General features: G+C 50.4%; 7 protein-coding genes across 7 annotated transcripts; 4 read left to right on the top strand and 3 right to left on the bottom strand.

The window, feature by feature from the left end:
- Positions 1–95: 95 nt before the first annotated feature.
- Positions 96–858, bottom strand: PG998_000768 (uncharacterized protein; the record flags this gene model as incomplete). The annotated part of the gene is made up of 2 exons (XM_066867586.1): positions 96–758; positions 823–858. 2 exons carry the CDS (start codon positions 856–858, stop codon positions 96–98), a joined length of 699 nt encoding a protein of 232 aa, XP_066736001.1.
- A 2,315-nt stretch (positions 859–3,173) lies between these two features.
- Positions 3,174–4,014, top strand: PG998_000767 (uncharacterized protein; the record flags this gene model as incomplete). Its single annotated transcript, XM_066867585.1, has 3 exons — positions 3,174–3,377; positions 3,650–3,744; positions 3,795–4,014. The coding sequence occupies 3 exons, from the start codon at positions 3,174–3,176 to the stop codon at positions 4,012–4,014; spliced, it is 519 nt and encodes a 172-aa protein (XP_066736000.1).
- Positions 4,015–4,119: 105 nt separating this feature from the next.
- Positions 4,120–5,343, bottom strand: PG998_000766 (uncharacterized protein; the record flags this gene model as incomplete). The annotated part of the gene is made up of 1 exon (XM_066867584.1): positions 4,120–5,343. One exon carries the CDS (start codon positions 5,341–5,343, stop codon positions 4,120–4,122), a length of 1,224 nt encoding a protein of 407 aa, XP_066735999.1.
- A 2,893-nt stretch (positions 5,344–8,236) lies between these two features.
- PG998_000765 (uncharacterized protein) lies at positions 8,237–9,185 on the top strand (the record flags this gene model as incomplete). The annotated part of the gene is made up of 2 exons (XM_066867583.1): positions 8,237–8,484; positions 8,537–9,185. The coding sequence occupies 2 exons, from the start codon at positions 8,237–8,239 to the stop codon at positions 9,183–9,185; spliced, it is 897 nt and encodes a 298-aa protein (XP_066735998.1).
- Positions 9,186–12,760: 3,575 nt separating this feature from the next.
- On the bottom strand, positions 12,761–14,774 carry PG998_000764 (uncharacterized protein; the record flags this gene model as incomplete). The annotated part of the gene is made up of 3 exons (XM_066867582.1): positions 12,761–14,031; positions 14,080–14,377; positions 14,496–14,774. 3 exons carry the CDS (start codon positions 14,772–14,774, stop codon positions 12,761–12,763), a joined length of 1,848 nt encoding a protein of 615 aa, XP_066735997.1.
- Positions 14,775–15,115: 341 nt separating this feature from the next.
- Positions 15,116–15,736, top strand: PG998_000763 (uncharacterized protein; the record flags this gene model as incomplete). Its single annotated transcript, XM_066867581.1, has 1 exon — positions 15,116–15,736. One exon carries the CDS (start codon positions 15,116–15,118, stop codon positions 15,734–15,736), a length of 621 nt encoding a protein of 206 aa, XP_066735996.1.
- A 284-nt stretch (positions 15,737–16,020) lies between these two features.
- PG998_000762 (uncharacterized protein) lies at positions 16,021–16,756 on the top strand (the record flags this gene model as incomplete). The annotated part of the gene is made up of 3 exons (XM_066867580.1): positions 16,021–16,193; positions 16,277–16,526; positions 16,580–16,756. The coding sequence occupies 3 exons, from the start codon at positions 16,021–16,023 to the stop codon at positions 16,754–16,756; spliced, it is 600 nt and encodes a 199-aa protein (XP_066735995.1).
- Positions 16,757–18,636: the final 1,880 nt, after the last annotated feature.

Here is an 18,636-nt window from a genome sequence, read left to right as displayed (position 1 = left end):
CGTGTTCCATCTTCACCAAAGTCTTCACCAAAGAAGCGCCCGGAGCCCGCACATCTTCTAGGAAACATAAACAACAAGCCAAGCCATGCAGATCCTCAGGGCTGGTTGCTTGGCATTCCGTTTGATGATTGACTCGCCACTCCTGTCGAGCCACTGCTGTCGATCGCAGTATGTCCCGGCAAGCTCTGAGGACAAATGAAGAAGTAGATTGAAGCAACCAGACATTGAACTTCGTTGAGGGCTTGAGTTGATTGCATTCTGTAAGTAGAGTCGCTTGTCGAGTTTGTTAAGGTATTGTTGCATAGTGCGCTCTGGAGTGAGGTGATCTGCGTCAGGCGCTGGTCAAGCTGCGCGAAGCGCTGGTCAAGCTGCTGCGGCAACCATTTTGTGAAGGAGGTAGTTTCCAATAAAGATTTCTCCGGGGAAGTCGCTCCTTGCTCTTTACGGGGTGCATCTTGGGAGGATCTTGCATCCTCAAAAACCCTTATTAGCTGGTTAATCTTTTCTGCTAGATCAGCACTCTCTTTCTTCTGTTGATCAGCCTTGTCTGCCAAATCAGCAACCTTCGCTGCCAAATCAACAACCTTCGCTGCCACATCGGTGCTCCCTTTCTTCTGCTGGTCAATCTTCTCTCCCAAATAAGCAACCTGATCTCGTACAGGAATTGCTCTTTTCGGAAGAGGTGTTCGCTTCTTGGGTGTGTGCGAGGGTTCGGGCTGGTTCGGCTCTGGTTCACCAAGTGGCAACGAGGCGGCATCCTAGGGAGTATATTAGAGCGAGATCTCTCCAAGATGCAAAACACTGTGAGAATAGCTGTCTTACTGCCTTTCTCTTCCTAGGATTTGTAGGCTCTGCCATCTTATCTTTTTGATTTACATTCATAGACAATTCAAGACGTAGTGAACGATATCAGCGAAAGAGAGAAAAAGAAAGAGGGGCTTAAGTAGAAATGCAGCAAGCCCCTATTAATAGCATCCCAGTCAAAGCTGCTTTCATCAGGCACCTCATTATGATTATGGGATTGAATTATTGTCTGCACCCCAGTCATTCGCATTTAACAGCCTGCAGCGAACAAGCATGTGCGCGCTTATCGGATATTGGATGCAATTGACATCTCAGTTGGCTGCAAGGGCCCCAGCCACCTCGTCCTCGTCAGAGGGGGCAATTTACAGGTCAGCCAGTATTACGCCGTTAGAGGCATGTCACCTGCGAGAGTCGATTTTCCAGCCTTTCTAATAACGGGTGTTGTGTGTATAGCTGTCACTTGTAGGCTGGGTGTTTCTCGTTGATTCACCTGGATTTGGGTTGGGCTCCTGCGGGAAAGAACGAATGGAAGGAAAAATCGCTCCCTTCGTTGCTAACGATGTTACTCAATAGTTGGATAGCAATCTTTACCTGCAGACTCATTCTTGGGTGATATTTCACATGGGTCGGAAAAGTATGATGCAATTATTATAATAAAAATTAATACTGGTAGACTCAACTCAAGAATTGCGATGTGCCTCTGGCTGGTATTGGAGTATGGGCTGTGAGCCACCTTAAGTATTCTGAACTGTCTGACTTGAACCCCCTCGAGGCCCTACATCGTTGATACCCATGATGGTATCGATCTAGCCGGAAAGTGGCCCACCTGATGAGCCGTCTGGAAATTTGATTTGACCCGTGCTAATTACAGTTCCGCTGCCTTCACCTGTGCTGCCTCCAGTCCCGCTACCTCCAGTCCCGCTACCTCCAGTTCCGCTGCCTCCAGTTCCGCCTCCGTTCGTGGTGGGAGTGTCCGCCATCTTGGTGTTCAGGGGTTAAGGCAGATTGACCAGAGTCCCGCAAATGTTGTTGAGACTCGCTGGTGTCATCAGTTAGTTGCAGGTCTCCAGAATACAGACTATAATGAAATGGCGTCCGAAGCAACAGCTTGTATTGCGTACGTAAGGCATGCTAATGGCTTGGGATGAGAATTGGTAGAGCGAGAAGAACCGAATTGCCGGCAGCGACTGACATATTTCTTTGTCCCTTTCAAAATATCCCTAAACAATTCTAGCAGCTTATCCTTTTATATAACGTGCTGGGTGTGATACGATCTGTGAAACAACCCGTCGTTGAGGAAGAATGGGAAGGATGGTTCTTATACTTGCTGAGAACCAGATTGACAGGTTATCAAACCGGGCCAGATCTTGCAGAACGCTTCTGCTAGGAGACCATGCGAGCGGAGGAGATAGCGCTGTACTGTCTTAACGCCATACACACAGTGGGCATATCATGAAGTTATCCCGCTTCAGTCTAATGCAGGAAGTCTAGGCCGCAAGTCGGTTGATGGGACATTGTCCTCTCAACGTCATTCTACAGGCCAACATATCGGGACCACTACGATGTCAACAACCAACGTCAAGACCGGAAGTATCTACACACATAGCTACCTGCTGTACTTTGGCATGAAACTCTCCCACTCGAGACTACTACAAGGAGTTGACCTGCAAGTCACGGCACGTTGGGACAGGTCTCTTTGATGCTCTTCAGGGGTAGTTTGGAGCATCCTAGCTTGCCGTGAAGCGAAGACAGGCCGTTGCTTCAACTCAGGCCTCCACGTTGTTAACCGGGCCTCCTTATCATCATCGGCAATTTCATGCAACCATAGTTTTTGGAAGGGACTGGAGAAGCGCAGTTCTATTGCAGATGGTCAAGGGAAGCATCCTGGAAGCTGTAAGCACATGGTGGACCGCCAGCCGCATAGCGACTCAACTGCAAGCCATCCAGGATCCTCTTGAATTAAGGACCTACGTCAACCCCAGCAGTGTTATAGATGGGGTATTCCATAGTAGCACCTCCTAGGATGTGATGGCTTGCATCAACTGACCTATGGATCATGTGCCTCCTGAGCGGCATGGCCCTTCCAGCCGCGGCGACCAAGGTCTGTGTAGCTGTGTAGCTGTGTAGCTGTGTAGCTGTGCAGCTGTGCAGCTGTGGAGCTTTGTAGCTGTGTAGCTGTGCATTTACACATTTGAGCTTTGTGGCTCTGTGGCTGTGCGTCAAAAGCATACACATGGAAAGTCAGTTGGACCAATTTTTACATCATGGTCCGGACCTAATTTTCTCCGCCGAATAACCCCTCTTTCAATGGCTCGTGCATATTAAATTCCCTCAACTCAAGTTTAACACAAACTCCAGTACAGGCGAGCATGGCTTCGTCGCCTTCACCATCAACACTTGATGCAAAGCATTCTATCGAGCTATCTGGCTTCTGTCTTGCCAAAGATGAAGAAACAGAAGATGCTGGGGCCAGGAACAAAGGGAGACTGTTTGCTAAGTTCTACGCTGCAGGCTACCGTACCAAAACCCCAGACGGACTAGATTTCATTTTTCGCAATACCATTGGATATTCAGTATGTTTGAAAACTTGCTCTTTACTCTACAGTTTCTCATACGGTATAGGAAATAGGGAATATTATCAAGTCTATCATAATACGGCCTCGCTGGGGGTTCCTTCGATACTTTAAGAGCGAGCTACTCTCTTCCGAATACGCATGGTTTTTCCATCGACGCAACCCCAATAAACCCCATGAAGCTATACATAGTCTCATGGTGCAATTCTGGTTTCCTGGATCCAAGGTTGCTTACTACGAAGGTTCGCAATTACAAACCTTCGCTACACAAGAAAATCGATGATTGGGGTCTCTGGGGAACACCTGTCTCTAACATGGAGAGAGAGGGTATCATGACAAATGTGCAGGATCTGCCAAACGGTGGATAGTAAGTTCAGCTAACACAATTGAAGAGATTTCGAACCTAATTATTACAAGTACTATCATTGATACCCGACTTGGATGGAGTTGCATTCAAGGGGCTTTCATCAACATTGGATTCGGGACGGTAGAGGAAGTCGGAGAATGGGACCCGATGGAAATACCAGACACACTGGACCTCAGGGCGAAAGTTGCTGAACTGGAAGCAGCTGGACTTAGGACAAAATTCAAGTACAAACCTTTAATAGCTGGCCAACAAGCAAAAAATGTTGAATAATTATCATTCACCCTGATTGCTACTTATGTGAACGTTGTTAAGAACACGTGGATTGCCAGGGTATTGTAGTGAGCGAAGCTACACCATCCATGTTGTTCACAAAGCTCATAGCTCTCGTAGCTGTGGCGGCATTCTCGATTGTTGAGTGCTGCCGTTCGTCTGGGCATGCCAGGCTGGTACCATAGATGACGCGGGGTCTAGTGCTGTAGAATGCAGGTCTGGATACGAAAGCCCGTCCATCGTGTTAGCCATGAAGCTGGTGGGTCTCGTCGCGTAGGGTATGCTAGTGCTCATGGACGTAGCGGTGTCAAGCGCCGTAGGGTGTAGGGCTGGATACGAAAGCCCGTCCATCGTGTTAGCCATGAAGCTGGTGGGTCTCGTCGCGTAGGGTATGCTAGTGCTCATGGATGTAGCGGTGTCAAGCGCCGTAGAATGCAGTTCTGGATACGAAAGCCCGTCCATCGTGTTAGCCATGAAGCTGGTGGGCTTCGTCGCGTAGGGTATGCTAGAGCTGATGGACGTAGCGGCGTCAAGCGCCGTAGGGTGTAGGGCTGGATACGATAATCCGCCCATTGCATTGGTTACGAAGTTGCTAGCTCTCGCAACTGTGGAGGCATTCTCGATTGTTAAGTATTGCTCTTCGTCCGGGTGGGCCAGGTTGGGGCCAGTCGTAGCCGTGGTAATGCCGTGCCTGGTCAAAGCTTGATTATTCGTGAATAGAGCTGAGCCATCCATTGTCTCGTCATGTGCAATTGAGTGTTGATTTCCCGCATGATAGACAGGTTCATTTAGCCGGTTACCCAATGCCGAAGCTCTCGTTGATTTGGTGGTACGTGTTTGGGCGACAGCCGGATTAGATGGCTGGCCAATGCAGCTGTCAACATTGTTCGTATGTGCCAAAATACCCTGATCAGCATCGTGGGCATCGTGGGCATCGTGGGCATCGTGGGCATCGTGGGCATCGTGGGCATCGTGGGCATCGTGGGCATCGTGGGCATCGTGGGCATCGTGGGCATCGTGGGCATCGTGGGCATCGTGGGCATCGTGGGCATCGTGGGCATCGTGCGCGTCGCCATCTTCGTCGTCCTTGTCATCTGTATTGACCTCATCTTCGTCATTGTCGTCATTATCGTATGCAGCTGGTATGCTAACGGCAACATCCAACCTCGCCTTCTTTTGTAATCTCGGACTGTTCACCTCTGGCTCTTGGCAGCGTTTACTGCTTCTCAACGCTGCTCGTCCCTCCAAAGATGCCCTCTCAGATTCCCTGTCCCGTTGTTCTTTCATCTTCATCCATCTTTTCGAATCTTCGGGGCGTTTTCGTGCCATTTTTAGTTTTTGGCATCTTTGGAAATGTCTCTTAAGGGCAGCCACATTCGTGGAGACATTGCGACAAAAAACGCAAGGCACTTTGCAAGTGACGTCTGTGTTTACATTAGCCAATAACCCGTGTTTGAGAAAATAAGTCATATTACGAGTAGCATAGTGCCGAGTGTATTCCCGTAGTTCTGTGTCGGGTTTACGTCCTTTGCACTCAGCACTTGGGCAATTGTAAACAGCGATGTTGCTGAGAGCCCGTTCGTTAATTTCTTCGTCGTTTTCATCTTCTGCCTGTTCTGTCTCGACGTATGCAGCACGACTGATGCCTTCTGCTAATTTGTCCACCGATTGGGATATTTGAATCTAGCAACTTCAGAGCCTGGTCGAAAGGAGCAAGGGATATGGAAAGTTCCTTACAATGAGAGCTTGAAATTCGTCAATTGAAACCTACACAGTTGTCCAGTAAGCAGTTTATCACTCAGCTAGATTCAGCAAACTCACTCGAATAGCCTGTAATTCCGAGCTATGCCAACATTGGGCCATGTTAGTGGTGAATGGATCGTGTGAAAATGGGTACACCGAAGATGCTCAAAAGCTAGAGAAAGGTAAGGAGGATACAACTAACGGCCACGTGTTTTGGGCACCAAAACTTATTAAAAGCTCGGCAGAAAATGGCACTACAAGCCTAACCTGGCCGTATATATTACTAGCTTTCCCCATGGCTATGCACCTAATTTTCTTCTAAAAAGATAGAAATGGAATCCACGATTGACCAACACATTACATTCTAATTGATCTCTGCGAAAACAGTTCAACAAACTTACTAGCCATCATCGCCTGCCTCCCCTAGAGTATAGGTCAGTACCTTGATAAGCCTTGTTTCTTCCGATATATACTCACCTTTTGAACAGCATCCCAAGCGTACAAGCACAAGCAAGATGTGTCAGGGTTGCCAAGTGTGTGGCGGAACTCCAGGCACTACCAGATGTGGCGGGTGCGGGTGCGTTAGCAAATAGGCCCTTGATACTCTTCGAAAGGCGCACCTATTCCTTGTGAGAAACCAACCGGACTTGAGTGTGGAAGCCTTCACATCCTAATCGATTGGCAGGCTCTAGAGCACACAGGGGAGGGTACACAGGGAGGGTACACAAGGAGGGTACACAGGGAGGGTACACAGGGAGGGTACACAGGGAGGGTACACAGGGAGGGTACACAGGGAGGGGTACACAGGGAGGGTACACAGGGAGGGTACACAGGGAGGGTACACAGGGAGGGTACACAGGGAGGGTACACAGGGAGGGTACACAGGGAGGGTACACAAGGTGGGGTGCAGAGAGCGATTTACAAGATACAGTTCTCCATTATAATTCATATGCATGGAGCACCGCAAGGAATGGCCAGCAAGTTATATCTGTCTATCTATGTATTATGTATGGATCTTTGTCTTTCATTCAGGTGGGGAAGGATATTGGCCCAAGCTCGATCAGAGCCCCGTAACTCCTTCCTGAGCACGCACGTTTGTTTCGCATTGCATATCTAACCAGTGCTACAGCTGCAGCTACAGAGTACAGAGCATGGGCTAGGTCTTCCGTCACGTCAATCATGGTGCATCTTATGACCAGCTCTAGGTACTCGCTTGCCATTTCTCAGATATTACCACACCCTCTTGTAAAGACCAGCCAATCAAACTATGCAAATGGCATCAGATTGTAAAAATGGCGATGCACTCGAAATGGCCCTGCTACATTATCGTTTCTATTCCTGCTCCTCGTAAGCTATAGTCTCAGATATATAATATGGGCGACGATCAAGGTGTACAGTATCACTGCAGCTTTCACACCATCAGTGGATAAATGTACCATAATCAAGCTAACGCACCCAAACAATGTCTGCAAGATAAATACGAGCCACTCGCACCGTCTGTTAATGATCACCGCGATAGCAAACGCTCGATCCATTTTCCTCTAATAGAACCAACACTGTTCTGCAACCGCGGCCATACACAAGTTCAGATCGTTGGAGAGTGTTATCCAAAGCCTCAGCCTCAGTGTTATACAGTTCACAACAATACAACATCCAAATTTGGGTCACTGAAAGTTCAATAATACTGTACGTTGATATACCCTCCTGAATACTCCTGCTTACCATATATAGTATGAAGAGATGGCGGTCCACAAAGAACTCGAGCTTGTGGATGCTTTGAACTGTGCCACCTGCAAGGCATCTGTCAATGCTGTACATGCAGATTGCGGTGCGTGCTACACCTGCTGCAATTGTTCGAAGAAATCGAAAAATTGAGTTTGGGCAGCATATGGACCCTTTGATAGTCATGGCCAATATGCCATGGTTCTATTGCCATGACTTCCATTTAGTTCGTACAAGACTTGGCGTCCATTTAGCTAGTCGTTGTTTTCCCTCTTACTACAGTGTATGTACCCTGAGATTGGAAGATGGGTGCCTGGAAATCATCACATGGTGGTGTTAATGTTACTGTTATGCCTCAACTATCATTAATGTTCACTCAAATCTATGGTTTTCATGAACAAAGTACAAATCTTGGCCTTGCTAGCGTATGTACTGTACATTTGAATCCATTCTTTGAATATAAGGGCGTCCCTGCCTTGATTTTAACTAGAGAAAGCAGCCCGCTCAAAGGGGCCGCACATGTCAGTGGGACTGACGGATCCACGTAACACTGCCAATAATTAGTGGAATAGGCTTCAGTTGCCGAGCCCCTCCGCTTATCACTGATGCCCTATGTCTTGGCTCTCCCGGCCACTAAGACCAAAATGGCGAAATTCAGGGTCAATATTACATAAACTGGACCAAGTCCAGAAACAGAAACACAAACTCCGCTGGATGTGTCCTAACCCAGTCTTCTCTACGCACTGTCCTTGACAAAATGTCAAAAGGCAATAATTATCTGTCGGCAGCAAACCCCGAAAATCAGGCGCGGCTCCTCTTTTGGAGAAAAAGTAGCCAACGTGCGGCAGAGTTATACGATAGTGGGGCCAAGTTATGGAAGAAGACGGATCTTCGAGACATCGAGAACCAACTGAGAACAGAGGCTCGCCAATTCACGGTTCAGTCAATCAATGGCGAGCACGTATCTACACCAAACATTATGCTCAACACACGGGACCCGATTTGGTAAGGAGATATTTCCAGTTCTCGCGGTTCACTAACCTGATTCCACATCTAGGAAGCCATACGTCAAATTTCGGGAATACTGGCGACTCGTGAAAACGCAACCTGATGATCCCGTCGAAACATACCACTGCTCGTATTTGGTAGACTGGAGCAATCAAGTAGCCCGGAACTTTCGAGGCACTACAGGCAATCTAAACTCGGTGTTTGAAGCGAGGCGGAATTCCTGGAAGAAGAGTTCGAGCTGCAGGTTACTGACATCTCAACTGTTACGGCTACTGGACATCAAAAAAGTAACCAAAGTCATTTGTTTCGGTCTAGGTGACATGTGCCGCCAGCCTCCAGAATGGTTAAAGAGACAGATGGAGTCGAGCGGGCAGAACTTAGAGGATATTACGGCTGGTAGCATGGTTCAGCACTCGATTGCTCTAACCATAGCGGAAGTTTGTCGCAACAATGGTACAAATACCATCCAGTTACTGACACAGGATCCTGACTACACGGAAGAATCAAAGGGATTGTTGGAGAGAAATGGATTTACCATCGTCGGGCAATTTGGGGCTGGTGGCTTCGCGGAAATCGATGAAGGCTCCGTGGTGTTCTCAGTCTCTGTCGAGGCGCCTTTAAAGCAGATCATTGCTGATATTGCACGGCCCACCATGATTATTAGCACTGGATTTGGGATTTTCAACGATCACGAGTGAGTTATTATCCTGTCTTTATTGTTGTTCTTTCTGATTCGTGTGGCGCCTAGAAAACCATGGGCGGATGCAGACTCTCCTCGGACAAAGCAAATGTGGGAAGAGTATTACAGGACCGAGTTTCCAATTGCGTCTGACGACAGTCAATTGATGCATACACTGCAAGCGTCATACTTATACACCAGAAAAATTGACCTTGATGCAGTTTCGGAAATCCAGGGTGGGACTCAGTAAACTGGTTGTCCAGCACTTCGTCTAAATAGACTCTGTTGCTGTGAAACTAGCATATATTGACACACAAGCAGCGTTCATGACATAAAGCACGTGATTGGGATCTCCGATATCTGAGAGTAGTAATCGTCCTATTAGACGGTATTGTACTCGCCGCGGGCGTTTTATATTCAACCTCGCCGTACGTAGTTGTTTCGACGTGGACACCTGTGATTTCGGTGCGAGACAGGGCGAACGTCGACCTGTGCGGAATGAAGCTCATTATTCCTAAACAAGCCGGCCATCAGGGGTGCATTGCCAGACTGGCGACGCGATGTCATCCAACCCGCGTTCGAAGTTGAATCTGTAGAATGTGCCATTATTGGTATACCCAGTAGTGAAACGACGAAGACGTAGAGAAGAGGAGACAAGGAAAAGAAAGGAAAGTTGATGTCAAATCCAAGTAAGGACTTATGCTAGATAACCCTGCTTATCCCTATTGATCTGTGACCTGACCTTTTCTCTCCTCTCAATGCCTCTGCTAGCACCTCCATGAATGAGGAAAGGTCGTGTCGTCAAAAACACGTAGTTTCGTAGTGTGCTCTGGAGAACGTCTGCGGATAAAATTAGCCATTTGGAGGCCAAACACCGAAAATCTTCTGCTACCGTTCAGCCTACCGGATATACCAACCCTCAGCAAATAAAGCTTCAAAGACGACCGGAGCCCAGCTACCGAAACAGCATGTTTCCATATCTCTTTCAGTTTCTCTTGTTCTAACGGGATCACACGTTTCTCCAAGGGATTACTTTTCAATGGAGCGGGATGTAGTCAATACCAGACTCCAGGAGCGGCCCGCTAAGCAGTTCGTCATAGTCTTATACCCCTCCTGGAAAACGTAATCGGCAAGTACCTGAGCAGTAAGTAAGCTTAAGAGGTAGAAAGCACGCCCCAATACAAAGGTGATAGTGAATTCAATCCTAAAAGAAAGACGCTATAATCAGCCTGGCGAAAAGAGAAAATAGGAAAGGGTGTAGCTCACTTGTTAACCTAAGCACGTCGTATACACAGCCGGCGCTTGTTCTAATAGACTAAGACCTGGGAAACAAGTTTTGAGGCTTTTGGAGTGTCGGGATCCCGCACTATCGCAAAACAGACTTGCTCATACGGCAAGTTCAGCACGCAGGTATTCCGCCAACCGCCCAAGCCGACTATCATGACATACGCATGAAAGGCAATCCGCGTCCAAAGCGTATCGAGAAAGATCGCAATATCTTCAGGCGTGGTCTTCTGATCTGCTTGTCGTTGTAGAAGTCGCATAGCAACCGAGGAGCTGACTTTAAGAATTAAGATCGATGTTTTGGAAGGTCGCGATCATCTTGATCCGTAGGGATGGGATAGCCTGGAGTGTAGATAGGAGGTTTGGGAAGTTGGGCTGGGTTGACCAAGCAGTCAACCATGCTGTCAGGTTTTGATCAGAAGTACGTGTAAATATGCGAATCATCAAATACGATAAAGAATCAATTTCAGTACCACGCGTGCCCCTAGGCCGATGCCTAGGCCGACAGTCTAACCTGCTAGCTCATCGTTTAGTGGGTTAGTCCTGCGGGCCCGGGCTGTCCCCGCCGTTATCCCTTAAGCGTAGATTGACGGTTTGTGTTGTCTGCTATGAGGGGTGCACTATGTATGGCCTGCGCAGCGTCCCCTAACTACACCAGACTCAGGCCCCCCACCAGCCTTAGATCGCGTACTATATTTCCTTTCGCTCTCTAGTAAAAATCACCAAAGTATCCCATGAAGTTTATTTGCAACATTTACAGGCCCTGGTGTGCATTCTAATTCAATGACGAACGCGAAGCGGTCGGGCTGAGTTACTTCCCAGAGATGCACCGTCTCTGAGCATTCCAGGGTAGAAAGATCGAAATATGGCATCCTGAAAGCAGACTGCCTAGTATCTCGCACCGCTCCAGGTGCCATACGGTCACACTCTTCTGTCCAGGCTAGCGTGGTGCGGTGCGAACCTTCTTGGCCCCCATCCTTTCCCTGATCGCTCCACTGCATGGGGCACATCTTGATCAGCGGGAGCCGCCCCGCACTTGTCATTTGGGCCCAAACAAGCTCGATGCCGTTCTCATTCGGTATGTCGGTTCTTCTCCATATCACGTGGGGAAGGATTGGCTCTGGAACCTTCGTGTTATGAGGAATGGGAATGACGTTGCTTTGGGTCCAGAATAAGCTCCTCAGTCGTTGGGTAGAGCGGGACGGGCCCCAGACAACGTCGCCTTCCCGTGTGACCATAAAGTACGCCCACGGACGAGCCCGCCGTCTCTTGTTCAGCTCGGCATCTACCCCGGACCGGACTCTCACCGCCAGCCACACCCGGAGGGTGGAGTATCGCTTGCACGTCAGGGGATAGCGAAGCCGAGCGACCCATGCATTCAGATCACTGCCTACAAATAAGGCCTTGTGGCCATTTAAGACCATGGTGTCGATCCATTGGGAATGCTCAGGCACGTCTCGCTGTAGACAGACGAACTTAATTTTGACGCCTGCCCATTTATCGTTATAGTAGAGACCAATAACAGCGAGGAGTAGGGCTGCGTCCGAGCCGGAAAGGTGTGTCAGTATGCCTGTCAGGATTGGGTAGCACCGTATACAGATGTCTTCGAGGCGACTTTGCTGATTGATGTCGTGCTCTGAGTGAAACATGTTGTCACAAATGGGCAAGCAAGAGGATTGTTGCTATGCTGGAGGTAGACTCCTAGCTCACATAAAGACTATATATATCTATCTGGGTAAGGGGGACTGTCCACAAGTGGCCAGCGTGTGCACCACTTCACGCATGGCACATCCTCCCGAAAATGGCCTGGGGACGTCTGAAATCGGCATTGGGAGCCACCATCTGCGTAGGCGTCGCTGCATCTGTCCAGGTTTGAGTCCGCCATCGGGTCACATGGAAGATTTCACGTGTTTTACAGAAAGTCGTCAACGAGAGGATTGAAGTATGCATTCTCGAATGTCCTATCTAACTTGAAATTAAAATCCTAACTCCAACAGCTCATGCCAGACCAGCTGGGGGATGCAATGCCTTAAACGGCGCTTCTTGATATGGTTTACCGCAGATTCGCCCCGTCACTGAGGGGTAGGAAGAATCTGTCGCAAGATATCGGATTGAATGCGTTGATGTTCCTGCATAGCATTGACCGTGACGCTAAGTGTGTTCAACATCTGGGCCAGCTGCGTAATCTCTGGGCTACGATGACCTACTGCACTGCTCGCCAGACCATTACCGTAGTGGTGGTAGTTTTGCTCATCGTTATGTCCACCAATGCGGGGTTGCCTCAGCACCATTTGGTTATGCGCCAGAGCACTATCCTTCCTTGACGGCTTGGGATAATGCAGCGCTCCGGAATGGGGGGTTAAAGGGGCTATTCAGGACCTCGGGAGCCCATGTGGGAATAAGTCCTGCGTCCCAGATGAATTGATCAATCAGCCAGTCAGCGTTAGGTTGCCACTTGCGGAAATCGGTCCTGGTCATGATAGGTTCGTCGTCGGAGGTGCGTCTCTTGGCCCACACATACGTCCAGTATCGTCTGTCATCGGTCCAAGCCACACCTTTGACCTCCAATAAATCGTCCGGATGCAACTCATTGACCCGGCGGGTCTGGACGTTGGGTAAGTCTGACTTGACACAGCGGTATATGTCTTCGAGGCCGACGTCCCTCATTGTCTTCACCTTGAGTCGGTTGGGCCCTTCAACCTCGACGAAGAGTTTGAAGCCACTGGAAAATTTCCCATTCGGAGGAGACGAGTACGCCAACTCTCTGATCTCCTTGCTGTCGTTGGGAGTTGGTCTCCCCGCAAGTTCTATTCCTTCATGCTTGACACCCTGCATCGGGTCGCCTCCTAAGGGTCCTGGGGCAGCTCCTTTGACTCCTGAAGCAGCTCCTGTGTCTGGGGTAGGCGGTTTCGGCCCATCCTGATGTGTGCTCTTTGCCGTTTTGTCTGGGGTGGGCTTCGTCTTGGTTTGCTCTTTCGGCAGCTTGAGCTCGCCGAGCCGCCTTCGCAAAGGCTTCATGAGAAGCGCCGTCCATCCCTCTGGCCATTGGTAAAACCCTCGCTTTCCAGTTCGTACAAAGAAGTCCTGTAGCGCCTGTAGCTTTTTCTGCACCGTATCAGGTTCGGTTAAGCCGCCTTTGTAGTACTCGATGATTGTCCGCTGGTGGTATTGACAAGATAGTAGCTTATGAAAAGGCACCGTAAACATGTCAAGATCAGCTCTCTGGTATTCCTTGTTGTTCGCTCTGATCTGGTCGTTGTGGTTCGACAAATCATCCTTCAGCTGGGCTGTGGCTATGTCGCTGTCGAGCTTGCCAAAAAGAGGTTCCAGTATCTTGCTGCCTATCTCCTTATGCAATTGCACTACCCTTTTCGAGGGCCGTGGATAGCTGGCTTCCTCGTCCTCTGAGTCGCTCGCTTCGTCCTCTTGGTCCTGATCGTCATCGTCGTCGTCGAAGGCATTGGTAGCGAACTCTTCGCCGGGATCGGATGGATCTTGGTTGCGGGGGTTGCGTTTGAGAAACTCGTCATGCTCCCTGCGCTTCTGGGGGTCCAGCAGGGCATCTCCCGCGCCACCGATCACTTGGTATACGTCAGCTTAGGGCAGACTCGACGGCAGTTGGAACGCACCTTTGAACAACTCCTCGAACTTGGCCCGGTCATGTTGATTTCGGTCAGGATGTAATGCAAACATCAACTGCTTTCTGGCCTGCGAGATTTCTGTCCTGTTCGCATTTGGCTCGATTCCCAGCAGTTCGTAGTACGATGCATTCTGCTTCACACGCCTCTGTGCGTGACGCTTCGCCATTTGCTTCTCTCGATCGAGAGACATACTCGCGTCCCTCTCCAGAGTCTCCACGATCTTACTTTGCATAAAATCCAAGATCGCGTCACCGTAAGTCTCAATCTCTTGGCGAAGCTGCGTGGCCTTTTTCCTCCGTGAGATCGGAGTTAGTCTGCGCTTTCTTGATTTCGTCAAGGACACTATCAAGCTCGCTTTTTCGAACCCCATCATCTGTTCTCGCGGCAGCCATGCCCGCTCTTACTATATCCAGACTCTGTCCTTCATATCTCAGTCGACAGTCTGCTACCACGTCACCAGTTACCTCTTCGACGGCGTCACGGATGTCTTGACTAGCATTATCAAGGGACTCCTTATTTGGGTTTGGTGGGGCGGGAAGCTGCCCCGCGGTGCCAGTTTCAGAGGCCATCTTGGGCGGCGTCGAATTCTGTTCCAAGGTATCTTCCTGGTCTGTCTGCACGTCCTCCTCGTGGCTTGGTTTGGACTGAGGATCCAGAACGGCGGACAGCGCAGTCAATGACATGAACGTTGGGCTGGTATGTTGTTCTCGTCCTATGCTGTCTTGCGCGCATTTATAGCGTGCGCGTTCTAAAAATACCGGCCGCTCGCGGCTGTTTCTGTACAGACACGGCTATTGTCCACTTGTGGCTTCTAGAGCGCGGCAGCATCCAAACATCCAGCCGTGTTGTCCATAAAACTAGCTTGTCGTCTGCTACCATTTCCGTTTCCGCATCTCTAGCAACCTGAAACCCGACCCTAACAGCATGGTGAGTCGCGTCCCGCCCCGAAGTCAATGGTCGGCCTGCTGATATAGCGAAGGAGCCGAAGAAAGAATCGCCGGGTATCCAGCCGGACCCGCTGTCCATGGAGACGTTAGAGCTTGTCGATGTGCTGCGATACGCTTTGCACAGCACAAGGCTGGCTTGTGCGGAAGTGAATCAAGAGCTCCAGCGCTTTCGCGACGAGCATGCAGGCCAGGCGGTGAACCAACAAGCCCAGGTCACGTCCCTCCAAGCCAGCGTGGAAAGGTTGTGCCAAGGCAACGAGGCGCTCCAGGCAGATCTAGACATTCAACGCTCAAACTACAATCTAGTTGTCGGCGACATGGTACGCCTGTGCGAGGAGAGGCAGCATATACTCGGGGAGAAGCAGCAGGCGCTCGAGGAGAAGCAGCATGCGCTCGAGGAACGCGACGCGGCGCTGCTGGAGAGGGACTTGAACAGCCTCATGCTAGATCAATATCGAGACGAGACCACGGAGAAGCAGAGAATGTTGGGCGCGAAAGAGGTGGAGATCGAAAACATGGCGGCGAAGTTGACGAGCGTAGAAGCAGAACTCTGCGCGCTGCGAAACCAATGCTGTCGACACGTGATGCGTGAGGTGGAGGCGCGACCAAGCACGGGCGCGGCAATGTCTGCAAAGCACCGGAAGCGGCGCAGACGCAATCGTGGGGACAGGCGGGGCGAAGTCAGCCCGCCTAACTAATTGTACGGTACACCATCAATTGGGGGCCAGCCTTGATGGCGTGGGGGCGGGTCGCTCCTAGCGTCTGGCCAGAATCGGCCGCCAGGGATGTGTAGATGTACAGAAGTAGCCGCGCAGGTAGCACACGTTTAATCTATTCTTTGTTCCGTGACTGGCCGTTTCTGTCCTGTGCACCGCTTGTCTTGGATGTCGCCCACCCCCACCGTGCTCCCTTGTGGACTTTATTAGATCAACATTCTTCCACCAGTGTCCACCTGCGGACAGCATTCGTAAGTGTCCAAGTCATGGCCGCTCCACTCGAGCCGCCCGAGCCAGCGGGCGCGGCAGCGCTCAGACTTCCCGTCGCAGTCCAGCAGAACATCGGAGGCTCATGCACCCCGACCCTCCAACAGATGCTCGTCCTGGCAGAACGGGAAGCGAGTGCATATAAAAAGGAACTCCCCTCGGCCGAGAGTCCGTAAGACTTGGCGACCACTTGCGGGAGGATGTCGAGTACCTCCAGGCTTTGTTGCAAGTGAGCATCAGCAGCTTCCACGTTAGATGCGACAACGCGCAGGTCGGCCGGTGGCAGGCCCCGAGACAGCAAGCGGCGGCACGAACTGGTGCATCCTCTTTGGAAGAATGCCTTAAGTCCAAGCAGCATGAGCTGGCCCGCCACAGGGAGGAGCTTGCGTCCTATGAGGAGGCCATCCAAGCAGGAGAGCAGCTGTGGAAAGATGTCCAGTACGTGGGGCAGTTAGCCCACTTTGCCCTCTGCAACTTCCGCAAAGGCAAACGAGAGATCGAACGGGTGAGACTCGAGAACCGGCACCCTGCGCTCCACCGCGGCTGCCGTGTGTCCAGCGGGCACCACACACCCCGGCCACACCACCCACTTGCACCTGTGAGGAGCATGGATCACCCCCCGCCGCTTCGTCCGGTGGAGCATATCATCGCGAAAGTACACGGGTCGTCGGTGGCCATCAATGCCATGCGGGCGAACCTGGAGTCGACCAAAACAGAGCCGGCCTCATCGCTTAAGGAAATGGTATCATGCAAAAAGCAGGAAGCGAATGGCTACAGGGAAGAATTGATATTCTGTAAGGATACCATACGGTCCGGGGCGCATCTCTTCGAGGAGATGCAACGTGTGGAGGAACGGATACAGCGGGCCGCGCACAGCTTCCACCTCACTATTAGGGGCGTGGAACGGGCAGGCAGGCGGAACTAGGTGTGCGGAGCTTCTGTTCTTAGGATAGGAGTGAAAAAGAATGAGAGAGTTCAAATAAACTCTTTCGTTGGGTCATTGATCCTAAACTCCACAAGAAAGCGAGACGTTTCGTGGCCGCCTCATGCATGGCGCTTCCTGGAAAATTTCCGGTCAGTCTTCGAATGGTTACAGTGACCCATGCCAGCAATGATAGCAGCGTTCCTTCTGCTGTTGAGTGTTCAGGAGTTGGACACGTACTAGGAAGAGATTCTGGCAATATCAGGCGGCTACCTTTTGTAATTAACTATAGTAGAACGATCAGTATCAGGCCATCTCCTTCTCGAGTTCCCTTACAAGGAAAAACAGCTTTCTCCACACCCCAATACTTAGTGCTTGCCAGGTCTCGAGACAAGTTGATCGTCGGATCTCTTCATGCTTTTTCCAGTAGAGCTCTTCGGCAACTCGCATGCGTGAGAATATGAAAAAGGGACCAGGCGATCCCAGTTCTTGGAAGGACCATGGGTACACACAAACGATGAGTAGCGTCCTCCTTGTTGCTTGAAAGCGACGGGTTTGCCGAACGGTTCGAAGGTCTTGGAAATGGGGTGGCGGTTGTTATGATGTTTGACTTCTTGCCGAACTTTTAACGCCTCTTGAAATAAGCTGTCATTTATGTTCGTAAGACCGTGATATTTCTTATGATGTCTAGAATCGTATTAATCCAAGGCTTTCGGTCCCTTATTCAAAGAGCTCCCATACCTCAACAAAGCTGCTTGGTTGTGGCATGAGACATCACCCGCAGTACGGACACTCATGGCGATAGAGCCATTGGAATTTGCGAGAGTGCTCATGCTCATCCCACTGCTGTCGGCGTCTGCACTTTTATTCGCAGCCAGGTTTTGAGCAGCAGTGTTTCGCTCCCTGAGATTGCAATCGGGACTGGCACGAAGGGTATATAGGCTGAAGGCAATCGCTCGGTGGATACGGTTCGGTCAAGGGTGCCCTGCGCGTCGGATACAGGATCGCGTGGTACTCGTCGGCTGCTTTACACAGCAGAATTCACCGGTAGACTTGGTGCTTCCGGGCATCCCCCGGGTAACCAAGCATCGCCGTCATCTGGGTAGGCACATTCAATAGCCTTCCCCCGACATCGTGCGCAGGTTGGACGTCCTCCATCACACTGTGACATCTCGAATCAGCTACATACTTAGACGGACTAGTGGCGACTTGTATAGCAGGGAGATCATCTCTAGCAAGTACTTGCCTTGGTCTTCTTCAAGCGGCAGTTTACGCAGGCAGTCATTGTAAGGTTGCGCCTGCTAGCCTTCGCTAGTGATGTGGCTTCCGCGGGCTCGCTCGTGCGGCTTCCTGGGGGGCTTCTTGGAGGGCTTCTTGGGGAAGAGGGTCCGATAGGCACTCATATTGTGCCCCAAGCGTGAGATCAGAACTATTAAACGTAGGACAGTAACCACTATTTCGAGGTTGAAGTTGAGGATTGAATAGCAACAATTCACTGGTGAATTGAGGGACTATTGGGGTGATGCGCCTCGCGGTGCTCCGATAAGTTTTGCATGATCTGATTGGCTGTCGTCGATCGCATTACATTATCCAGCATAACGCGGTGGAATTGACGATGAGTTGGTGGCCCAAGCTTCGTGTTCCTCCCAGGCCAATCGTTCTTACGCTGCTCGGAAACTGTGTAACCTCAGAT

This window comes from Apiospora kogelbergensis (genome assembly GCF_038363985.1).
Source record: "Apiospora kogelbergensis strain CBS 113332 chromosome Unknown utg000001l_segment0_segment0, whole genome shotgun sequence".
Taxonomy (NCBI): domain Eukaryota; kingdom Fungi; phylum Ascomycota; class Sordariomycetes; order Amphisphaeriales; family Apiosporaceae; genus Apiospora; species Apiospora kogelbergensis.
The sequence above is the reverse complement of the archived record's forward strand: the minus strand, read 5'-3'. Positions and strand labels throughout refer to the sequence as shown.